This window comes from Hydra vulgaris, chromosome 06 (assembly GCF_038396675.1).
Source record: "Hydra vulgaris chromosome 06, alternate assembly HydraT2T_AEP".
NCBI lineage: Eukaryota > Metazoa > Cnidaria > Hydrozoa > Anthoathecata > Hydridae > Hydra > Hydra vulgaris.
Window position 1 is genome coordinate 56,045,946 of NC_088925.1, and position 26,555 is coordinate 56,072,500.

The 26,555-nt window shown below is 27.9% G+C and overlaps 1 protein-coding gene across 2 annotated transcripts in view; it reads left to right on the forward strand.

The window, feature by feature from the left end:
• Positions 1–26,555, forward strand: part of LOC136081085 (uncharacterized) — a 92,270-nt gene that overhangs the window by 42,918 nt on the left and 22,797 nt on the right. For both annotated transcript variants that reach the window (XM_065798376.1, XM_065798377.1), the window contains exon 5: positions 12,859–12,900. In XM_065798376.1, coding sequence (XP_065654448.1) covers positions 12,859–12,900 — 42 coding nt within the window. The remainder of the gene's footprint in view (positions 1–12,858; positions 12,901–26,555) is intronic.

Here is a 26,555-nt window from a genome sequence, read left to right on the forward strand (position 1 = left end):
GTGTTTAAAACTTCTAGCTTTGAAAAAAAAAGTCAGTAATTGTAGATTGTCTTTTATGATCTAGTAAATTCATGTCAAAGACATGATTTATATCTTTAAGAGCCTTTGTCAAATTATCTCCAAATTAGTTTGCTTTTTTTTTAATTAGTCTAGCCATCCTTCCGAAACTTGAAAACTTTGAAGCATAACTCTATCACAAAATATAAAGCTTTTTATTTTACTATCAAGCCATTAGTTGGTACATTATCAGCTCTCATTCTTTTGAACCATTTAAGTAAAGCTTTATTTACCTAGGTAATACAAATCAACTTTCACCCGTTTAGTCAAATTTCCTTGACAAAAAGGGTCAAAGATTTTATCTTTATTCTTTTTCCAGGTTAAAAGAGTGCTTGGTGAATATCAAAAATTTTCGAAACCCCTTTATTTGTTTATTTCTTTCTTCAATACCAATAGAGTTTTTTATTTCCTCTTTAACTTGTATTCTTTATGTCTTTTTGATGCCATGATTTTTTTTAAACAGTAAAAGATAATTTACACTAATCGTTTTTCAAAAACTCACAACATTCAAAATTTGAAAAAAGATTTTGACAGTTTAATGAGCTTTTTACATGTCAGAAGTTAAAAAAGTTCGATTTACAGAGAGAATCTTACTGATGCGTCTAAAAAATCCATTCGAGTTGTGGAGGTTTTCGAATTATAGAGATTTGAATTATAGAAAGTTAAACGTAAGATTTTCTTAAGCGCATTTCGTGGTGACTTTACATTTAATCGAATTATGGAGGTTTTTGAATTAAGGAGATTTGAATTAGAGAGATTGTACTGTAGTTGCCAAATCCGCAGTGTTTCCAGAGGTTTACTATTTTTTGGAGGAGACAAAAGTTTTCATTTTCTCGCTTACATTTAGGGTTTTCTTTGCATACAATATCAAAACTTTTGCCAGTTGCACATGCAAAGTTTGTTTTTAAGCTTTTAAATCAATTTGACCTCGAACTAATAAGATATTGGTAATGGCTTAAAACTGTTCCATTGGTAGGGAGCTGATAAGATGGTAATTCAAAAATAGGTTATTAGTTACAATGGTCTTCTGACATTGGTATTTAAGATATATAAAGAACTTTTTATTTTGTTTTTTATTTTTTTTGCTTTTTGTATCTGTAAATGCAATATTTAATTAGTTTTCTAAAATCATATGTGCAGGAAATATTCATTTTATTAGTTCATAACAAAGAATAATTGAACTTAATGTTAACATAAAGTAAAAAAAAATATAAAAAATGATAAATATCATTAAAATCAATTTTTACATAAAGCACTTAGAGTGGTCAAAAACAACTTTCTTGGACCTTTTTAAATTCGTAATGAGACGGAGAACAGCTTTAAACGTAGTGGTAAATTTTTGAAAAAAAATTAAAAAGTTGTTACCTTAATATATATGTATATATATATATATATATATATATATATATATATATATATATATATATATATATATGTATATATATATATATATATATATATATATATATATATATATATATATATATATATATATACGGTATTGGACAAAACATTTGCAACCAACATCGAACAATGCTAAAAAGTGTTCCTAATTTTACATTTCTTAAAAACGAAGCGAACTATACTACCACAGCAAACAGTTCAGGAGTCTAGAGTCATAGCATGCCATGACATGAGCAATCAGCTGACAGGTGACAGCACACAGGCAGAATTTCATTGACATGTGCCATTTTGCAGCGGACAAAACAAGTGCAACTTTTTTGGTTTGTTTCATTTTCTTAAGTCTGGTCCATGTCAATGTCACGGAAGTTTTTTAATAATTAAAGGAAGTATTCAAAAGTTTCCAGAAGCATGCAGAAGCTTCCAGAAGTTTCCAGAAGAAGCATCTGGAAGCATCCCGTAGCATCCAGAAATATCCAGAAACATTCAGAAGCATCCAGAAGCATCGAAAAGAAGCATCTAGAATCTTCCAGAACAAGTTCACACAGGTTCATTTTACTATATAAGAGACATGTTATTCAGTCAGTATATGGAAGTCAATCAGTCAGTATTATCAAGACAGTTTATCAAAGTGAGTTTTATCAAAGTGTTTTATCGAAGAACATCAATAAAAGAAGTGAAATACAACAAGTGTTTCATTACATCAATACAGTCCACATCCAACCAAGACGTTGTGTTCCACAGAGCATTATTGTATCGTCACAAGGTAAATGTAACACGGTAAGCCTTGAGAAGCGTGATTATTTACTTTTATTATTTTTATGACTTCAAGTGCAAAAATGGCTCCCGACAGTCTTGGATTGGAACGAAGAAAGAAAATTATTGGCGATTACGTAAGTGGAGTGTCACAAAAAAGTATTTGTGGTAAATATCGCGTGAAAAAATGGACCGTATCAAGACTTTATTCCAAATATCGTTCTACGGGGATTTTGGCAGCAGAAAGCAAAGGTGGAAGACAGCGTTCCACCACTTCTAGAGAGGATTCTATGATCGTCAGATTCATCAAGAAGGATCCCTGGATATCATCAGTCGAGATACAGAAGCAATTAGAGCTGCCTGTATCGAACCGAACAATCAGACGACGTGCTGTTGAAGCCGGATTGTTTTCTCGGCGCCCTGCAAAGAAACTGCTGATTTCACTAAAAAACCAGAAGAAAAGACTCCTGTTTGCTACATCTCATATTGACTGGAATGTGCAGAAATGGCAAACTGTCCTGTTCAGTGATGAATCGAAGTTCAACATCATTGGGAGCGATGGCATTTGCTGTGTACGTCGACCGGCCGGAAAACGCCTCAATTTACGTTACTGCCATAAGACCGTGAAGCATGGTTGAGGCAATGTAATGGTCTGGGGGTGTTTTTCTGCTAATGGTCTAGGTCCAATACATCGAAACGATGGAATAATGGACCATTTCATGTATAAAAATATCCTGAAAGATGTTATGTTACCTCATGCTGAATGGAATATGCCAATAAAATGGGTTTTTCAGCAAGACAACAATCCGAAACACACTGCAAAAGTAGTCAAGCAGTGGTTTCAAGACAACCACCTACCGGTGATGGATTGGCTGCCTCAATCTCTGGATCTCAACCCTATCGAGAACCTGTGGGAGATCGTCAACTGCAGAACTAATCGTGAAGGTGTTCGTGATAAGGATCAACTGTTTGAACAAATCCAAAAGGCCTGGGCAGCGATTCCACAAAGTTTCACTGATCACCTTATTGAATCTATGCCTCGAAGATGCAAGGCTGTGATCGACAACAAAGGATTCGCCATGAAATATTGATAGCGAAATACAGCTTGGTCAACATTTTGTCGAGTCGCACTTGTTTTGTCTAGAAGGAAATTAACTTTTTTTAATACTTTTGATTAATTTATTAATTTTCGTGTACAAATAATGAACTTTGTGATGAATAAAACTTGAAGAACTTTGTCTCTAAATAGTTACATAGTTATTTCTCTAAATTGAAAAAATGCAGCACTTTTATATAAAGAAACTAAAACTTTGGTCTGATACTTTATATATATATATATATATATATATATATATATATATATATATATATATATATATATATATATATATATATATATATATATATATATATATATATATATATATATATACATATATATATATACATATACATATGTATATATATACATATATATATTAATATACATATATATATATGTATATATATATATATATATATATATATATATATATATATATTTATATATATATATATATATATATATATATATATACATATATATATATATATATATATATATATATTAATATATATATATATATATATATATGCTTTATATATATATATATATGATTAATATATATATATATATATATATGCTGTTTTGTGCATATACTATAAAGTATGTGCTCAATGAACTGAGTCAGAGCTAAATGCAGTGGAAAATAAAATTGTGTGATTTTTACTTATTTTTTTTTATTAATCAAGTAATTTTATAAAATCAAACAATAGAAAAGTTTTGTATTGAGTTATTTGATTATTTTATATTGACAGAGACAACTATATTGCATATTTGTTATCTTCAAGTTTAATGCTAAACTTCTTGCGTGATGCTTCATAGCCAGCTTCAACCTTTCTTCTCAGGTTTACTTAGGTTAATGTACTGTTCCATAAACTGATTAAAATTATCCCACAGATAATGGACGGTCAGAACTAAAAATTGATTCTTCTCCAAGGAACCAAGACTTCAGTGAGGAGACATCCAAATTCACTGTTAGCACCATCTTCAAATAATCTAGAAAAAACTTTGTAAAATATCAATCTATGTCCAACTACATAATAAAGGGAACAGGTGTTTTCTTGTAATTTTTTGTGGATATGTGTTTTTCAAACATAGTTTTGCACTGAAATTCTAATTCACATTCAATATTCATTTAACAGAAAAATGATGAGGTTGATACATTTTGTTAAACAATATAAAATGAATCTAAAAGTTTTGTTTTGAAAAAGGCAAAATACCAACTCTATAAGTGGTTTCCTTGGCTACAGATCGCGGAGGTGAAGATAGTGTTGGATGATGTCCTTCCTCAAAAGAAGCTAGTTCCTCTCAATCCTCTCCAGGGTGTTTCCAACAAGGAATCTTTGTCTTTTGCAGTATTTTTTAATTCTATTAACCTGTGTTTTTGGCTGAAGACTAGGAAACCTCTCTCTTTTTCTAGTTCTTATTGCTATACAAGTAACACTTATAGTTATCTAAAAAAATTACAAAATTTTGCCTAAATAAATTATACTTGCTTTTATGGGGAATTTATTTTCTGTTCCACGCGACACTTATGAAAATCATTTTTTTGTTAGGTATATTATATTTCGTTTAATATGTTGTATATTAACTGACTGCAAATCATAAACTACTAAAAAACCAATATAAACTACAATATATAGAATTTCACAAGCGCAATAGCCAAGTCACTGAGTGTTGTGTTCATAATATATTCTACTTTGTGACCGGCCCCTATATGTAAGATAGGGCTGTATATATATAGATGTGTAATAATTTGGCACATGTCTCTAATAAACAAACTATATATATAAATGTCAAGAAATCAAATTAATTCATAAATCTTCATAATCGAGTGGTTTTTTATTCTTTATCCTTCATCCATGACTTGATAATCAAATTCTTTGATCTTCTTTTGTATTTTCAACTAAATTGTTCTCTTTAAATATTTTATTATTCTCGCTCTCCAATTCCAATGATGTTGTACCACTATTGCATTCTTCAAACAAAAGAGTAGCTTGTCCTCTGTGCATTATAGCCATGTTATCCCGAGTCCGGCATGGAGCAAATATAGCATAAACTTTTCTAAGTTAAATCTGGTTTTGACAATGGATATGTCTATTGTGATTTAATTTTACTTCATATGATCAGGGGCAACGCATTTCATTATTTTACCTCTAAAACTCCATTTATAAGTAAATTCGTTTTGAATTGCAACAGTTTGACCTTGTCTATAGACGTATGGTTCTAAAGCACCAATATTTTTATCATATTTTTTTTTAAATTGAGCTCTTTCTTTGACCATTTCTCTCGCAAATTTTGACTGTACCTTATTTCGAGATTTAAACTTGGGTAAATTATCTCTCAGTTGACGCCCATGTAATAGTTCCGCTGGAGATAAACCACATTTTATTGGAGTATTATGTAAAGTTAAGATACCTCTATAAATGTCCTCATTTAACATATATCATTTCTTTATCAACAGTTTTATTGATTTTACAGTTGCCTCTGCTAAACCATTTGATTGTATATATTGCATAGTGTTGACTACTTGTTATGTGCTTAAATTGCCATTGTTGAGAGAATTGACAATACACTTTCGAACTAGATTGTTTACCATTATCTGACACTAACTCCTCAGGGATACCATTTCTAGAAAAAGATTCTTTGTATGCTTGTATAACATTTGCTAATCCAGTACTTGAAAGCAGAAACACCTCAGTCCACAAGCTATAATAATTGACAATAATTAAATAGTTTTGATTAGCCCACTGAAACCAATTAGTTTCAAGTTTTTACCATCGCCGTGTTGGGACATTAGGAGTTAGCAGAGCTTCTTTCTTCTTTGATGGGAAATACTTCTTACATGCCTCACACTTTCGAATTAACTGTTCAATTTGATTAGTTAAACCTGGACAAAAAACACACTGGCGCGTACGGCATTTGTATTTCTTCATTCCCAATTGACCTTCATACAATTTCGAAAGAATTCTTTTTCGCATACTAACTGGGATTATTATTCTATTTTGACATAATAAGAGACCATCAATTTTTACCATTTCATCTTTAAAATCCCAAAAAGGTTGGAGATTTGCCGGATATTATATTTTTGGAATTTGGCCATCCAGAAATAATACTTTCTTGCAATTGGTTTAAAAGTTCATCTTCTGCAGTTTTTTGCTTAATTTCTTCTAAATGATTCTCTGTAACAGGCATACTTTTTATTATTGAATTAACATACACATTAAGATCATTTTCTGCAATCTCATCTTTCGTAGGATTAGATACAGTGCACTAGACATTGCATCTGCATCAATAATAGACTTGCCCACAACATGCTCTGCAGTAAATGAAAATCATAATAACTTTATTCCTAAATGTTGAATTTTTAGAGACATATCAATAAGTAAGCGATAATTTAATATTGGAATTAATGGTTTGCAATCTGTTTCTAATATAAAATTTGGCAAACCATACAAATATTTTGACATGCGTGTGCACCCCCATGTTACTGCTAACATTTCCATTTTTATTGGATAATAATTTTTTTCAGTTGTCTTAAGAAATCTAGATGCACAATCAATTGGTTTGTATATACCATTATGATTTTGGTAAACTATTACACTCAGTCTATTTAATACACTTCCATCTGTTCTTATTTTACAGGTTTTTTATCATGTTAGTGTGCCAAAATGGGTGGATTTGTTAAACTTTTTTTTACCTCATTGTATGCTCTAGTATATTTTTCCGTCCAAAACCATGCTGATCTTGAACTCAAAAGATCTCACAAGGGTTCAGCTACTTTAGTAATTGATGAATTGAATTTTGATAATTGCTGGGCAATGCCTAGAAAACTACGTAAAGACATAATATTTGTTGGTTTTGGAAAATTTTTTATTGCTTCAACTTTTTTGGTCAATTGTTTTACTTGATCTGCTGAAATTTTATGGCCTAAAAACTCCACTTCTGTTTGATCTAATAAACATTTCTCTACAATAAAAGGTAACTCTATTTTTAGCAAATCTATTTAGAAATGCTACGGTTTTCATTATATTTCATTCTGTATTTCCAAGAACTAAAAAATCATCCATACTTTCAACCATTCCTTTTAGACCATCAATAACTTGATTTATTTTTTTACTAAAAATTTCAGGGAGTGACGTTACCCACATAGACCCCTCGTTGGGCAGAACCGCATAAAAGGTGTCGCAAATGTACATTTCAACTGACTTTCAGTATCCATTGGTAACTGCCAATATCCTGAGTTAGCGTCTAATTTTGCCATATTTTACATCTATTTCCAATTTGGGCCAATGTATCGTCTACACTTTGCAGTTCATAGATTTCACACTAAGTGTCTTAGTTTAATTGTGTTAAATCAATACAGATACGAAGTACTCCTTTTGGTTTTTTCACAACTACTATTGGATGACACCAAGCTGTAGGTTGATCTATTATTTTAATAGCACCTATCTCTTTCATATGCTCTAGCTCTAGCTTCAACGTTTCTAGTAGTGAGAACGCTACTCGTTGTGGCGCTCCAATGTGGTATGGTGTTGTATTTTCATGTGTTGTTTTATGTACAGGGTCACTTTTGATAATCCCTAACCCTTTGAATACTGAAGGAAACTGTTCTATGTGTGCTATGATTTCAAAATCAAAAAGTAACTAATGTTACTTTTTGATTTTGAAATCATAGCACACATGAATTGTTCATGAATGTCTACTCTAACTAGATTAAACTTTTGTAAGGCAGGTCTTCCTAATAAAGCAGTTTGCACATTATCACAAACATATATAGTAATTAATTCACTGTTCTGACTGTTTATAGAGAATGATTTTTGAAAGTATCCAAGACAATTAAGTTGCTTATAATCAGGACCTATTAGTCGTTTATTAGTAGTGCATAAATGTTCAATTTTAATTCCAAACCCTTTTAAATGGTTAGTTCCTATAACTGTGACCTCAGTGCCTGTGTCAATTTTAAATGTTATTTTTCCATATTTTACTTTTAATTAATTTCCCAAGGTCTGTCTGCACAATTTGCTCCAACCCTTCCTAAAAACAACGCACCTTGATGCTGCATACTTGACAAATTTTTACTATCATACTGTTGATCAACATATCTATCAGGAATATTTGGTTTTGCTTTTAGGCAAACTGAACTATTTGAGAAGTGACTCAAAATGCTACAGTCTCAGCACTTTTTACCCCATGCTAGACATGATCCCCGAATAAAAAGATGCTTTTTTAAACAGAATTTATATACCAATGAACTAAATTTAAAATCTCTATTATCACTGTTCTGTGTGGGTGAATTAAATTTGTTTTTACTATACAATTGTTTTCTAATACGATCTACACTTTTACTGTTATTATTTTGCATTTCAGATACGCCATTTTGTGCTTTTTCTGAAGAACAACAAATTTCTACTGCTTTATCGAGTGTTAAAGTTTTTTCAGAAAGTAATTTCTCTCGTACTTTGTCACACTGTATTCCATATACAATTTTATCTCTTAATAAACTGCCAAAACAATCTTCAGTATTACAAAAGTTGCAATTTTTACTTAATAATTTTATTTCAGTTAAGAAATCATCAAAGTATTCACCATCTTCTTGAAAACGTTTAAAATATTTATGTCTTTTTCTAAAGTCTCAATAATAACACCTTTAGCAAACACTTCCATTTTTTTCAAATATAATAGCTGGATCTGATTTTTTATTTTTGATTAGGTTTAATGATTTGTAAATGTTTCGAGTTTCTGAAGAAAATATATATCTTAACATTGCAGGTTGATATGCTGGTAGGTTCTCTTCTAAATCTGACAACAAAATGTAATCATGCTATTTCTTAATCCATCATTGAATTGCAGCAAATCTATCTACAGTTAAATCTAACATTAGTGGAAAAACGCCTTCCTTACCATTTAAATTTATTTTCAAGTAACGATTTAAAAGATTAAACAAGTAGGGTTTGGGAAAACCCCGCATTTTTAGACCCAACGAGTCCAAGTCTAGTCTAAGAATATTTATCTGGTTCGGGTCCGGGTCCAATACGTCTTTTTAACTTGCAATTTAACAATAGCATGAAAGAATTTTTTGTTCTCATGCCGATTTTTAAAAATGGATTTGGTATACGATAAGGTAAATAAAACAACTTTTAGCCAGTTCAACGTCTAACGTAAATATATTATTCTATACTTTTATTATAATCTTAAACTACTAAATAAACTTGACATGACCTTCATAAAAATATCGCATTTTATAAAATGCATGTAAATATACTAGCAAAAACAAATTCATTAATTAAAATACTTGTAAGTGTTTAATACAAAACAGAGCAATTATTTTTACTTAAAAAATAAAACTTTAAAAAAACTAATGCACTTTATAAATTGTTTGATAATCTAGAACGATTTTTAGAAGTTGGATGCTACAAAAAATGTTCGTTCGGAATTTGTTGGTGTTGGCTTTATCGTCATAAACGATTGATACAATTTTTCTAAATATACAGTTCTTTTGTTAGTTTTTGAAAATAATAAAAATTCTTTTTTAATATCAGCTAATTTATCTCCGCAACTTGGCAAAATTGGACATTTCGCACTTTCTAATATTTTATGTAGTTCTCCAGTGTTAATGGTAGTGTGTATTTCCTGTAGTATTTTCGTTATTTTCAGCTGAATGTCCCTGTTCATGTGTGTTTTGCTGTTCTTCATCCTCACCAAATAATCTCTTCAGTAAGTCTGTGGTAAATAGTTGTATTTTCTTTGAAGACATGGTACCATTTACAAGAGAATCTAATAGCTCTTCTATTTTTTGATTTTACGGCTATTTATTTGAGTTTTCATCGTCATTAATAGCTCTCTACTTAAAATACCATCGGATTCTTTTAATTTTCTTAACATAAAATCAATTGCTAATCGGGCTGTTGCAAGATTAGCATTGTCTCTGCTAAGAGCTTCAACAGTTAATTTAATAGGCTTTAGATTATTTTCCAATTCATTTAGTAATTCAATATTAATATTTTTTATTAAATGTACACTTCCAATACCTTACAGAGCCTCTTTAATGATATAAAATAATTTTAAAAATCTAGATATCATTTCGATCATTGAGTTCCAACGAGTTTTTACGTCTAACACTACCTGAAATTCATTTCCTAAAACTATTTTGATCTTTTCTTGAAAATATTATTTCTCACAGAAGAACTTTTAAAAAGTTTAGCAATTATACAAACACTTTTTATATTTTCTTCTACATTGCCTAAATTTGTTAATTCAACTTGTCCGTACTCTTCGAAGTCACCGTCGCTCTCGTCAGAAATTTTCATCTTGATCATCATTAATATCATCTTGACAATGGTCATTTCTATCGCCATCAATGTCTTCTTATTCTTGCAAGATGGTAATACTTTTCTTTCTATATAGTACATCACAAACACCTAAGTGTATAGTGTGACTCAAACACAAATTATAGAAACTAGGAGATTCTCGTCCAAATTTTATCATTACACTTGCACCGTCGCCGGTTGAAGCTGTATAATTTTTAAAATTAATATTATATGTGTTTAAATGTTGTTCTACTTTTTTAACTAACTGTACAGCTGTACACGAGTTAAAAATTCTCACTTACTCAACTGTACACGAGTTAAAAATTCTCACACTTCGGAGTGCTTTGGCATTATGGGGCTGTAAAAAATATTCTAGTAAAATTATGATATTTCACTTTTTTCCTAAAATAGAGAAGTAATTAATTAATAAAAAGTTTTTTTTTTTCAGTTTTTTATATACGCGCTAAAAGAATTAACTTATTAATTTCAATCTTTCTAATCAAAAGTTTTTATGTTAGTGAATGCTTTTAAAACATTTGCCAATATAGAAACATATTATATTAGCGAATCCTTTAAAGCATTTGCTTATATATAAAAATATTCGATTAGAAAAAATTTAAGTTATGAAATTAATTCTTTTAGTGTGTGTTCAGACATACATGGAAACATACATAAACTTGAATGCTCTCAAAACATCTAAACAGCCGTGGCCAAGTTCAACTTTAAGTTAGATTCACAAACCCTGCTACTATATTTTTGTAGAAAAGGTAGGGATTCAGCTCGACGACGCACCGCTGCCTACAAAACAAGGCAAAACATTCAAACCATGAGACTCTCCGAGCTTTGAACCGGGTATGGGATCCAGTATTTACCCACAGACTTGCCGAGTTTGAGTATGGGTACCCGAAATGGAAAAACCCTATAAACTAGATAATCTTTAAACAAAAAACAATTAGTTTCCACATGTTTCTTTACATACTCGTAGCAACATGTTGTGTTCATAATATATTCTACCTTAAGACTAACACCAATATATAAGATAGGGCCGTATATATATACATTTATAATATTATGACACATTCAGATCCTGTGATAATGAACACGTTTATAAGTCATGATTTCAGAAATTATTCTCTATTGGTTGGATGGTCGTGATTTTAAGCATAAACGATTGTTGCAATGCAAGTTAAAAAATTAGAATTCAAAATCATACAACCTTCTAATCATTAAGTTGATAGATTAATGGACAATTAAATACTGAAAATGTGGTTGAAAATGGTTTATTTGTTGATCCTTTCTTAGAATTAGTTGATGTTTTATGAGGACCTAACTTTTCATCTTGCATTTGAACCTAGATGAATTTGGACCTAGTTTACTATTTTCGCTTAACTGACAAAAAATCCCTAAAATAAAAGAATTCTTAACTTTAAATGGTTGTTTTAAACTAAGCAGGTGTTTAAGTTGACAACTTAAAAAAAAAAAAGCAAATCCTCATTATGCCATACAAAAAGGTTTTTAAGAAACAGTGTGCCTTAAGGTTTTGATATGACTGCAAAAATGGCCCAGGTTAATATATATATGTGTGTATATATATATATATATATATATATATATATATATATATATATATATATATATATATATATATATATATATATATATATATATATATATATATATATACTATATATATATATATATATATATATATATATATATATATATATATATATATATATATACATATATGAACATTTTTAAATGTTAAATATTATATTTAATTTATTATTTTACATTTAAAAATGTTTGCATAATATATATATATATATATATATATATATATATATATATATATATATATATATATATATATATATATATATTTATGAATATTTTTAAATGATAAATATTAAATTTAATTTATATATATATATATATATATATATAAATTTAATTTATTATTTTACATTTAAAAAAAAAATATATATATATATATATATATATTTATATATATATATATATATATATATATATATATATATATATATATATATATATATATATATATATATATATATATATATATATATATATATATATATATATATGTATATATATATATATTGCAGTTTAAATCTTGTTTATTGGTTTATTATTATATATCATACTTTATATATTATTATAATTACATTCTATTTTTATGGTTGTGGTTTTATTTTTATTTCATTTAAGACTTTTTATCTGAATTCTGAATTAAATGAACAAAAGGAAAAGGTAATTATTTTTTTGCTTGCTATAATGTTTAATCTTGCTATGTAATATTTTTTTTATTAATAGAATTTTTCGATTTTATTAAAAATGAAATGTGATGATTTTCACATGTAATGTAAAAATATAAAAAATTATTTGTAAATCGATTTGAAAAAATATATTTATGTATAGGACAATAGCCTTGACAAATCATAAAACAGTGAAAGATTGAAGAAAAGCAGCTTAGTCTTTTTTTTTTTAAATGTTCATCATATGCCTGTCTGTACTTCCTTGTTTGCATTTCCTTATCTATACTTTCATATGCGCTACATTGTCTGCACTTCATTAATTCATTTTACATATAACATTTTGTTGTTGGCATCCACACATTTTTTAACATTCTTGTTCACTTTTCCTTATTAGCTAATCTTAGCTAATACTTCTTCATCAATTTATATTTCTTTCAATCACTATCTCTATATTTTACTAAAGTAAAGGTTTACCATTATTGTGAAAGTTTCTAATAATTTTATTATTGTTTGTTGTTATTATTCTAAAGATTTAAAGTAGGTACTTGACTCAAAACATTCTTCAAAATTATAATTATATTTGTTATGTTTTTATTTTATATTTATTTTAACCATTTCCTTAAATATCATATGTGCTCTTTGAGAAATAAATAAAATAAAAGAAATGTAAAATGAACCAATGTTAGAATGAAACATTAGTGATGAGGTCATGCTGTTTTAAGCATACCTAGCAAGCAATACAACATTGGTTCAAGGTTGAAAGCGTGTTGATTTAAGGAGGTTGATTTATGTGTTGATTTGGAAACAAAAATTTGGCGTTAAAATATCAACATCAATTCAATATAAAAAAAGATATCTATTTAATATATTAACTAAAATGTATTTTTTAAAAAGTTTCACAAATTGGGGTAAGAGGGTTTTTGTTTGACTCAATGTCACCTTCTTCTTCAAAGTCATCATCTTTTTCATTTTCTTTATTATCTTCTTTAATTAATTTCTTCATCTTTTTCATGGTTGTAGGATTTCCATTTACCTCCATTTAATCAATAAGGTGCATACTTCAAGCAAGAGGCTATTTATGTACAAGTTTTTTTGTTTGATGCTTTTGCATAACAGTGCTCAATTCTATAAAATAAATATTAAAATTCTGGCTCAATTCTAGAAAATAAATATTCAAAGTTGTTTACAAATAGTAACTTTAAGTAAACGCTTAATGAAAATGATTAAAATAAGAATGATTGTAATAATAAAAATGTTATTTGCAACAAAAAAATTAGAATTACAACATGAAAAAACAATAAAGAATTACTATTAATAATTATATCAGTAATTGTAATAAAAACGTAAATGATAAAAATTATAATAGGTTACTTGTTTTTATAAACACAATAGCTATACAAGTCTTCTCTGAGAGCGTGTCCAGTTGCACGCCATCTACGTCCACGTTTAAAGTAATATTTTTAGACACACTGACTATGGCAGTTCGCATCATTTAACTTATAAAGTGTTTTAATAATTCGCGACATAAAGCCATAAACTTACCTATTGAGAAAAAAAAAAAAAAATATATATATATATATATATATATATATATATATATATATATATATATTTATATATATATATATACATTATATATTTATATAAATATATATATATACATATATATATATACATATAAATATATATATATACATACATATATACATACATATATATATACATATATATATATATATATACATATTTATATACATATATATATATATATATATATATATATATATATATATATATATATATATATATATATATAAAATATATATATATAGATATATATATAATATATATATTTATGTATAATATATATATATATATATGTATATATATATATATATATATACATATATATATATATATATATATATATATATATATATATATATATATATATATATATATATATATATATATATATATTAAATATATATATATAGATATATATATAATATATATATTTATGTATAATATATATATATATATATGTATATATATATATATATATATACATATATATATATATATATATATATATATATATATATCATATATATATATATATATATATATATATATATATATATATATATAAATATATATATAAATATATAAGTAATGAACATATATATATATATATATATATATATATATATATATATATATGTATATGTATATATATATATATATATATAAATATATATATATATATATTTGTATGTATATATATATATGTATATATATATATGTATGTATGTATGTATGTATGTATGTATGTATGTATGTATGTATATATAAATGTATAAGAAATGATATACATATATATATATATATATATATACATATATATATATATAATATATATATATATATATATATATATATATATAAATGTATGTATGTATATATAAATGTATTAGAAATAAAAAAGTATAATTAAATGTATAAAAAAACCTTCTGAAGGAGAAACATATGGTCAAAGTGCAAAAAAAAATATGTGTCTTTACAAATTTATTACTGCTCTACTTTTTAAGAACATTTTTAGAATACGCTAACATAATTTACAAATTAAAGCTGCGTAAAACAATGTTACATAACAAAACAAGGACTCTTTTCAATAATCATTACTGATAATATTAAAATTGCATTCACTCATTGCAACTTTCTGCATGAAGTTTAAAAAATGAAATTAAAAACCAAAAAAACTTAATATAATTGTTATCCATAACTCTAAATTATGTTTAAGATAACTGGAAATAGCTATTTACCAATTTAAAAAAAAATAGTGTATATATTTATGAATAATTTGTAAACATTACCACTTTTAAATAAAATACAATTATAAAAAGTACATTTCAATAGGCAGTTAGCGATTTTAATTTTAAAAACCTTATAGTAATTTGCCTCGATATCAAATAGAAAGTAATATGACACCAGTATTTCACTGGAAGATGTGCAATCGCACGCAATTATATGACCACACAAAATATACTTTGTTTTGATAATTTGACTCACTTAATTTAAATTAAAGTGTTTTTTTTACTGGTTTAAAAATATCAGTTTGAATGTAAATGTAAACAAGTAAATAATTACGCATTGAAAAACTCATTCTTTGTTTTAACATTTGTTCTTTTTTTTTTTTTTTTTTTTATTTGTTTTACAAGAATAACATTTATCATAAAAAATACATAATTATTTAAATTAAAAAAAAACAGTTTAATTATACTTATAAAAATTCATTAGAAGTGTTTTTTTACTTCATTAAAAAGTGTTTCAAAAGATAAAAGCATTAAAGATTGAATTTATTCAATTGTAACGACTTTCTAAGACATTTGTCTTTTTTTTTTCAACAAAACATTGTTTATCTTTTTAATGTATTAACTTTAATTATTCTTGTATTAAAATTTGTTAAAGAGACTTTCGTTGTTGTAGAAAGTCATCGTTTTTAAAAACAAAATAATGTTTTATTTTTTAACTAGTTCATGGGCGCTCGTTCTTAGCAAACATTTACACCTGTAAATGATATGTGTTTTGAGAAGTGAAGTGAAGCCGGTGAAAGTAAATATATTGTATATATATATATATACAGTACTGTGAATATTTTTTAGACCACTTACATTTTTTTCAAAAAATCCTTGAGAATTCTTCTCTTATATTTAAGTTTGTAGTTCTATGTTATAAACTTATTAAAACACATGTAATTCACACAAAATATGGAACAATTACAAACTTTTTAATGTCAAACTTCATAAAAAAATTCCTAATATCTACTATGTCCTCCTTTTGCCTTAATCACAGCCGATATTCGCCCGTAAATAGATATATACAGTTTAGTTATAAAATCCTGAGATATTTGTGCCATTCTCTATGATGTACTTCAAAACATTCTTCAGCATTTCCGGGAGCATGTTTGACTTTCTTTCTGTCCAGGTAATCCCAAATATGCTCAATTATATTTAAATCTGGACTCTGGGGAGGGCAGGTCATTAATTCTAGTACTCCTTCCTCTGCCATTTCATTTAAACAATTTTTTGACACTCAGGAACAATGTTTTAGGTCATTGTCCTGCTGCAGAAAAAAATTATGACCTATTAGTTTCATTCCGGAAAATACAGCATGGTGCCTAAGGATATCCACATAACATTCCCTGGTAAGTCGTCCCTCTATTTTGATCAAATCACCTACTCCAGATAAAGATAAACAGTCCCAAACTTGTATAGAGCCTCCTCCTTGTTTAACAGTAGAGTTGAAACACTTGGGCTGTTAGGCTTCTCCAATTCTTCTTTGAACATATTGGCATCTTTTTATTCCAAATATTTCGAATTTGGACTCATCGGTGTACAGAACCCAATTAAACATTTCCTGGGCCCAATTTTCGAGTTGTTTAGCATATTTAAGTCGTTTTTCTTTATTGCCACGCCATAATAATGGTTTTCAAATTGCAACAACCCTCTTAATCCTGATTTGAGTAGGTGTCGATGAATACAAGAAGAGCATTTTTCCCAGTTGCTGTGTTAATTCTTTGTCAACTCCGTTGATGTTTTTTTCGCATTTCTTAAGGAAAGGGTTTTTAAATATTTATATTCATCTTTTGTTAGCTTAGGAGGTCTACCACTTTTCTTTCTATCTTCAGGGGAGCCAGTTTCTCTAAACTTTTTAATGATTTCTGCAACAGCAGTCTTCGAATATCCTGTTTTGGACAAAATTTAGCGGTGCGAATAACCTTCTTCATGAAGCACAATAACTTTTTGTCTCTCTTTGAAAGATATTTTACCCATTTAATTAATCTAAAAATGCAAACTAAACATTTAAAAATAAAATAAACATTTAGTTTATTTAAAAAGTTGTAAATACGTCTAATTATACAAGTGGTCCAAAACATATTCACTGTACTGTATATATTATGTATACCTAATGAGTGTTTATAAGTAAAAAAGAAATAAAATTCAAAATTTAAATGACTGAAAACAAATATTAAAAAAAAAAGAATTCTGAGTTAAAAAACTTCATAAAGAATTTCTTTACAAAACTATATTACTCTCGAGTCCCTAATAAAAAGGAGGATGGGGGAAGGGGGGATGCGCTTATTAAATTTTGAAAAAAAATCAGTGAAAATTGGCCTTAAAAATTTTTCAAAATTCTATCAGTCATCGATAAAAACAAAAAATTTCATTGTAAATACGCTCTAAAAATCGTCAACCAGGTAAACCTCAATTCAGCATATTAAATCCTATTAAAATTATGCTAAAACAGCTGTTCGAAAATGCAATTTGACTGCAAGCCAAGCAACAATAGTTTTAAACATATTTTGTAAAAAATATTAATTCAGATTTATAAACTAAACTTTTTTTATAAAAAATACTTATATTGTATCATAAAAAAACTCCCTCTCCGCTTTTATTAAATCCCCCCCCCCCTTCTTCCCCCATTTATCAGATCCAGACTAAAAATTTAAACCCCCTCCCCCTCCTTTTATTCCCCCTCCTTTGTATTAAGGACTTGAGAGTAAGTGCATAACAATAACGTTTTCCTTTAAAAGCAAGCCATGTTATGCTTATTTATGTTATTTATTAACTGAATTACTTAACTATTTATTAACTGTGTCTTTAATTATATTAATATTTATTATTAATAATATATTAGCATCGATAAGTTAATAAAAAAATATGAGTTAAATAATAAAAAAAAAAACGAAAATAGACTCCAACAGGTATTGAACCCTGAGCGAAGGCACCACGACCAAATTTATTAACCACTACATCACACATTATTTTGACATTATAAGTTAATAAAGTTTAAATAAGATAAATTTGTTTTGATGCATGATATTTATTAAGTAATTAACGCGCTTTAAAATAAAATAACTTCCGCATTAGGATTTGGACAAAAACCGACTTTTTGAAAAACTGGTTTTTGAATTCCAAATTCCCCTAAAAATCGGTTTTAACTGGTTTTTAAATTTTTCAAAAAAAAATTGAATAACGAGAGATACTTAATTTATATATTATATTTATTTCACTTGTCGTAATTTTTTTGAAGAAAATAAGATTTTAAAAAACATAATATGTCCACTGAACGGTGGCTAAGTCTTGTTCTAATTTTTGGACACAAAATTGCTTGCAATTGAAAATACGCGTTCATTTGGTACTGAGCTCGGTTTTATAGTTTTAAGTGCATCAAATAATAAATCTAAGTTTTTGATTTTTTATGTGTTGCCTCAAATAATAAAAACTCAGCCCTCAGTGTTTTTGGGTAAGTGATGTTTTCTGCAGGCTCTTCAAGAAACTTGTTAACTGAATTTTCCATTACCTCTTTTAAAAAAGCTTTACTCTGATGAGTAGTTTCTTCGATTTCCTCTTGATCTGAAGCGGTGTTTATAATAGAATTTTGAAATATTGTAGACAATAACCTTTTAGACAATTTAATAATGTCGGTTTTTGAAGCTAAAGGAAGTATACTAGATTTTTTTGCTGGACCAGAAATGTTTTCCGAATTTTGAAAAAAAAGTAAAAGAGATGCTAATTCAATTTGTCTCTTTCTTGAATTTTTTTTTCTAAATCCTTTAATAGATTCAAACTTATTTTAGACATTTTGTATTTTTCAGTTCATTTAATAGAAATAAAAATATACCTTCACTAGTTAATAAAGTGGCATCTCGTTGCTCTAAGCCTTCTACTGCTAGACAAATGGATTCCAAGACTTTATGAAGTTCCAAAAGTGTAGGATATTGAGCTTCATTCCACATATAAGATGAACCAAGATCATTCAATGCTAAAACTACACATTCTTTTACTGCTAAAAATCTTCTAACCATTTCCTCTATACTATTCCACCTTGTTTTGCAGTCAAGAATTAAATTCAACTTATTTCCTTTTTTTAATTTTATATAATTTTGAAGAATGGTATTTCTTACTGGAGATTTGCGAAAAAATTTAGAAATTTTTTTGATTTGTTAAACGGAATGTTTGCAATTGTCAGATAAAATAGAAATAGGATGCTTTTGGTTACAAATATAAGAAAAAGGTTCTTCATATTCGTCATATTTGTCTTCATCTTCATCATCCGATTCCTTACTTGAACCATTTACTTCGGATTCAGCTTCAACCATTTCTCTATGTTTATATAATACATCAGTAACTGCTATGTGGATTGCATGTGAATAGCATAGTTGATTAATTATACATGATAATTTGGCAAATTTTATCTTAACAGCAGCACCATCATTTGTTGCAGCAACAATGTCAGTTTCTAGATTCAAATTGAATATTTTAAGTCTTCCACACATTAGTTCTAATGTTCTCTGAGCATCACACGAACCAGCTATTGGAACTAATCTTAAATTAAAATCTTCTGCTAAGTGATGTACATTAATGTTTAAATATCTATGATTTCTTTTACTTGTCCACTCTTCTAAAGTTATGGAAAAATTTTTTCCACTCATTTTTATTGAATCTAGTTCTGTAATAGTTTCAAGTTTTGCTTTGTCATAAAATGCATAAATGAGATCCATTACTCTAGAGTTTTTTTTGGGTAATGAATATCCTTGTTGTTGAAGAGACTCTTGTATGAGTGAGTTTTTCGTAATGCTATTTATAGAAAACCCATCCATTGCAGCAAGTTTTGATAAGATTTCTTGTAAGCTACTCCTTTTTACTTGCATAAAATTTAAAATATTAGTTTTTTTTTTAAAAAAAGATGAAGGACCAGTATCTTCTTTGCTGAGCGTTTCTGAGATATTTTCAATATCAATTTTATGAACTGATTTTAAGTGATTACGTAGATTACTTGTTGATGAACCTTTGCAACTCAACATTTTATTACAATATTTTCAGATTGATTTTTCTATCCCTGACCTTTTAAAACTATTCCAAACTTCTAACTTATTCATTTTTTTATTATCTGGAAATGAAATGAAATTATTGAATAAATATTTTTGAAACAAAAATGCCTTACCTTTTTTAATTGTAACTTTAAATTATATTACCATGTTGATAAGAGCTTAAGCTCATATAATAATTATATTACCATAACATAACAAAATACTTAACAAACTATTCAAGGGAAACAAATTTGATTTTATAAATAACAAATTTCGAAAATCTAATTTGCAAAATAAAAAAATTTAGTATAGTATACACATAAAAATAAATACTACAATATTACATTTAAATAGATATAAATATCATAATAGTATTATATATACTATTAATATATAAAAAATTTAAATTAGTTATTTATAAATACATAAACACAATATAATCTTACACGTAAATACATTTTAAAAATGAATAATAAATCCCAATTATTTGAGAAGCATATGTATTTTTTGGGAAGCCATTTTGGAAAAACTTTCTAAAAGTTTGTGTTAACATCGCATGTATTTTCAGTCAAGCAACTGTTTCTATTGGGTAATTATTACGTAACATTTTACAAAAATGATAAGGGATAAATTTAAAGAAGCGTGTTAAAAAAAAGGAAACAGATTACTCAAATAACATTACAAAATGCTATTGTATAATAACAATATATAATAAAAATGGTAAAAAAAATAGAAAACCGGTTATCAAATGTGTCAAATTTATTTGAAAAACCGCCAAACCCTATTCTGCATGATTAATACGTAAGTGTTATATCAGCGTTACACTATCAGGGAATCAGTGACCTAGGTAAATTTGTATTAGATAACGTTTATTATAAGAAATGCATACTTAAACAATTTATATAACATAAATTAAAAAAATTATATACAACTGTCAATCATACTTTAAACAAAATCATTATCAGTAAATTGTCAATCATACTTTAAACAAAATCATTATCAGTAAATTGTTACTTTATTTAAAAGCATTTTGCTAATATTAAAACGATTGTTAAGAAGTTTTGATATAATTTATTTTGCCTAAGATATAATTCAGAATATTTTTCATTCAGCAGGTTTTTAAAATGTTTTTTGAAATAGTCACAGTCAACTTGTTAAGCAAAATGTGGTTTGCCTGGTCATATAATGATGTGCAATCAATTGTCTTCCTATAAAAGACTGGACATGTCGATTTAACATTAAATAATCAACCTTACTTTATCAACGATAAATGAAGGTGGAACTGACATTGGAATTTTGAACGTTAAAATTTCTACATTGTTAAGACATTGAAATGATGTCATTTTGTTCATCATTACTTTATCAACAGTAAATCAATGGCGTTGAAAGTTCCTACGTTGAAATTTAACCTTGCTTAGACGTTGACACGTTATTGTTCGCTTGCTGGGATACACAGAGACTTCATTGATTGAGGGTGTGAATTACTGCTGAACGAGTTTTTATTATTTTTCTTGACTTCTTTAAGATATTTCATAACTGATTAGGGCACTGAACATTTTTTTCAGAACATTTCAAGTTTCATAAACTCCAACTATAAAACTTATGCACACCTTTATCTGTAGTATTCTGTTAGATATAATGTTTTTTTTAAATCATTTCCAAATTATCTTCATCAATATTTTAAAGTACAGATTAAAAAATTTTTTTTTTAAATTTTAGTCATATCAGGTTAAGGATTATCATGATCACTCTGCTAATGGTACCATGCAACCCAATACTACCTTTCCCTGCTGCCTTGTAAGGTTTGCTTTTTTTAGACAAAGGCTAGGAGAAACAAGGTCTGATTGTATTTTAATTGTAGATTGTATTTTGCTGGAAAGCTTAACATGTCTTTTCATTTTCATATTCAAGTGTTCTATACAAAATGTTTGAATATTGAATAAAACACCCAAATATATTCGCATATAAAGTATTTGAATACTCAAGTAGGATGACCTACTCTTCTAATAAATATTTTTATTAAAATCTATTCTTTATATAAAAGATTTTTGTTTTTTAAAAAAACATACAGATATTTTAAGTGTTTATTTTGGTTCAACAAAATATTAACATATAGGTATGTAATAAAAACAATTCACAATAATATTTCTATTAATTATTTAATTTTTTGAAAATATATTTTGAAAATATATCTTCCAGATAAATCATGTCATCAGTTTTTGCATGTCATCAAATTTGCTGCCTGCTGCAAAATTCCAAATTTAAGAGTTGAAGGCAACTGTAATAGATGTGGTTCTGTTTTAACATGGTGGATCCACAACTACATTGCGGAATCATATTTTGCATCATGGAATTGCTATCAATAGTCCTTTGACTGGAGAATCAAGCAGCAGCTAAAATCCACCTTTGGAAAAAAAGTTAAAACCATGGACAGTTGTTTACAAAAAACAAGCCTTAAAGAAGTTGTAGCTGATCTAGCTACAGATGGTGTTTTGATTAATACGATAACTAACAACAAATTTATTTGCTCATTGATTCAACAATGAGGAAATCATTTTCCTAAAAGTCCAACAACTGTGATGAATTTAATCCATCAAGATTAAATTCATCACAGTTTTGCTGATAAAAAGGAAGTGATGAAACAAGAAATTATTGAAAAAATTCAATGGGACATAAATTCAGTTTAATGCATGATGAATACACATCTTTGAGACACAAAAGTTACATTGGTGTCAACCTGCATGAAAGCGAGTGTAAGAAAGCCTATAAATCTGCCCTCATAAGGATTTATGGTTCCTGTCCAGCTGAAAATTTAATACAAAATATTAAGGATCATTTGAATTCATTTGTATGGAAAGAAATGTAGTAGGTTTGACTCAAGATGGTGCAGCAATCAACAAGAAGCTTATGCAATTAACAGACATTGTTGATCAGTTTTGCTTTAATCATGCAATTCATCTTGGTGTATGCAACACATTATACAAGTAAAATAGACACAAAGGTATCAGTTTCCCAAGGAAACGGACAGTGGTTCAGAAGAGGGTGAACATGAAATTTACAGTTATAGTTTTGGTTTTGAATCAGTAAACAATGAGATCAATGTTGACTACCCTGAAATTCTGATGAAAAAAGTAGTGAAATTAATAAAAATGTCATCAGTTTGTAATCAAATTTATCAGAAGAAAGTTACTTAGGAATTTGATAAAAAAATCAAACTGCATCTGGATGTTCGTCATTGTTGGAATACACTTTTTTTGATGACAGCACCTATGTTAAAAACAATGAAATGTTTATTCCAGAAATTTACTGACTCTGGATGTATTCAGCGAGCTAGATTTTGGATACTCTGGATGTATTGAACAAGCTAGATTTTGAATCATTAGCTTCATTACATGCTTCTTGAAAGCCAGCTAAACTAGTAGTGGAATTCCTTAGCAGAAAAGATGCAACATTATCAACAGCAGATACTGTTCTTGAATTCATGTTTGCAAAACTATTTGCTATGAATACAGAAGTTGCATCTTTATTGCATTCAAATTTTTAAAAGTGCGCCGATAAGATAGCATCAGACACTTGCCTGTCTACTGATCAATTCAAATGGCTTAAGCAAGAGTTTTTGTTGTACCAAAATATGGGGAAAAGAACAGAAAATCTAGAAAAATTTAGAATGCAATATTTTCTATAAAACCCACCTCAGCAGTTGTCGAAAAACATTTTTTTGAGCTGCACTACTTCTACACAAAAATCAGATCACGATTTTCTGATGAATTGTTTCAATCTTTAGTTTTCTTAAAATTTTTTTACAATAAAAATAAGTTATAATAAGTTATATTTTGAAACATAATCATAATATTAAAACACTTTGTTTAAAAAATTATTTTAATAAATAATGCAAGATAATCTTACAAAAGTTTTTTTATTTAACAAGAAAAACTGATTACCCGTAGGTTTTTTTTTAAATTAAATCCGAAACCGCAGGTTTTTATAAATCAGGTTTTTAAAAACCCTTCTCCTCTTGATATTAACTACACCAAACTACTTTTTTGTTGAAGGCATCCGAGGAAAAAACTTTAGGGGTATGCAAAATAATTCTGTTGACCAGTCTCAGCTTACAGGAAGTGAGAGGTTCAGGATCATCCTGCTACTGGTATCATGTAAGAGCTTACTTTACCCTGTAGAGCTTGCTTTTTTTTAGGCAAATATTAGAAGAAATAAACTCTGATTTAAAGTTCCACTGCCTTTTGGGTTCTTGGTTGAGTAACGGCTAGAGATGGTGTTGTGATAATAATACTCATCTTGGGCAGATTTTAACTGCATCCAGTTAATATTCCCCTGCCTTGGGTTAGCTCTCAGAAAAGCTGATTCCATCAACAGCTGTAAAATATCAAAGTGTTAACAGTGTCATCATGTTGTCATTGATGGTGTCCCTGTTAATGCTTTTGGTGTGCATTTTCGAGGCCACATAAGGAGCCGTAAGTCATGACTTTGGGTTAATTAGCAGGACTGAGACAATTGCATAGCTCATTCCTTGGGTTGCCATGCTTTATCTTTGAGTCAAGTTCTCTTTAAACTTAAACCATGCTCAAAGTAACCAAAAATCTTAAACATAAAAATCCATCCCCACCACCTAAACCCTTTTAATATATCTTTGACAAATATTTGTGATCTTCGAAGTAACTTTCCATAATTTGAATTTTATCTTTTGCTAAATTCAACAAACTTGCGTACTCTTTGTGAGACTAATTTAAAGTGTCTGTTCTTTACTTAGATCTCAGTCTTGATGGTTGCTATCCTTTGATTTGCTAAGACTCCAATATTCACATGCTTGACTTGGGGTATACTTATCCATCAATTCACCTAGGTGTTAAGAACTCAGCTTTGAATCCTCTAACTATTCTTTTATGTGCTTTCGTTTAACACCTCTTTGCTATCTATCAACTCTTTATTATCTATCACCTCTTAGCATCTCTTTACTCTTTCTCTTTGTTCTTCTAATCGTTCTCCTACTTCTCAAAACTTTTTTAGATGTAATTTCTGATCAAAATATATTTATTTATACCTTTTTCCTCTTTATCCCTCTGCCAATATTTTTGTTATTGATAACTTTAATGCTTATCACACTGAATGGCTTGGCTCAATCCCAATAACTTACCTTCACTTTTTGATTTGTGTTACGTCTCTGACCTAAGCTTGTGCTCAATTTTTCCTTGTTCTTCTTTAGGTGGTCTTGACCATGCAATGTTCTCTATAAATATTTCATCTTGTACTTCTTCTGTTCGAACTCAACCTATTATCGCACTACTTACTACTACCCTAAAGCTGAACAAGATTATTTTTATGACTTTTTTCATGATGGTCCATGGGATGATATCTTTTTTCTCTCTGCTGTTAAATGTGCTCCTATATAATATATAATATATATCCTATTTCCTGGATCCAGACGGGTATTGACGCTTTTATTCCTTCGTGTCAGTTCCAAGCCAAGCCTCATTCTACTTCATGGTTTTCATCTTCTTTTGTAGCTACAATATCTACCCATATTCATATTTTTATCTATAGTTTATATTTTTATTTATTATTGCATGAAATAAATGTAAAAAGGTGCTGTCTGATGCTAAGCTCCATTATTCCCAGTTTACTAAATCTTATATCTTATCTTAGAAGTTAGGCTCTAGAGAGCCTAGATATCATTAAAATATCGCCCAGTCAGTCTTTCCTATATTATTAGCAAAGTCTTCAAGTCTTTTCTCAACAAATTTATTTCATCCCATTTT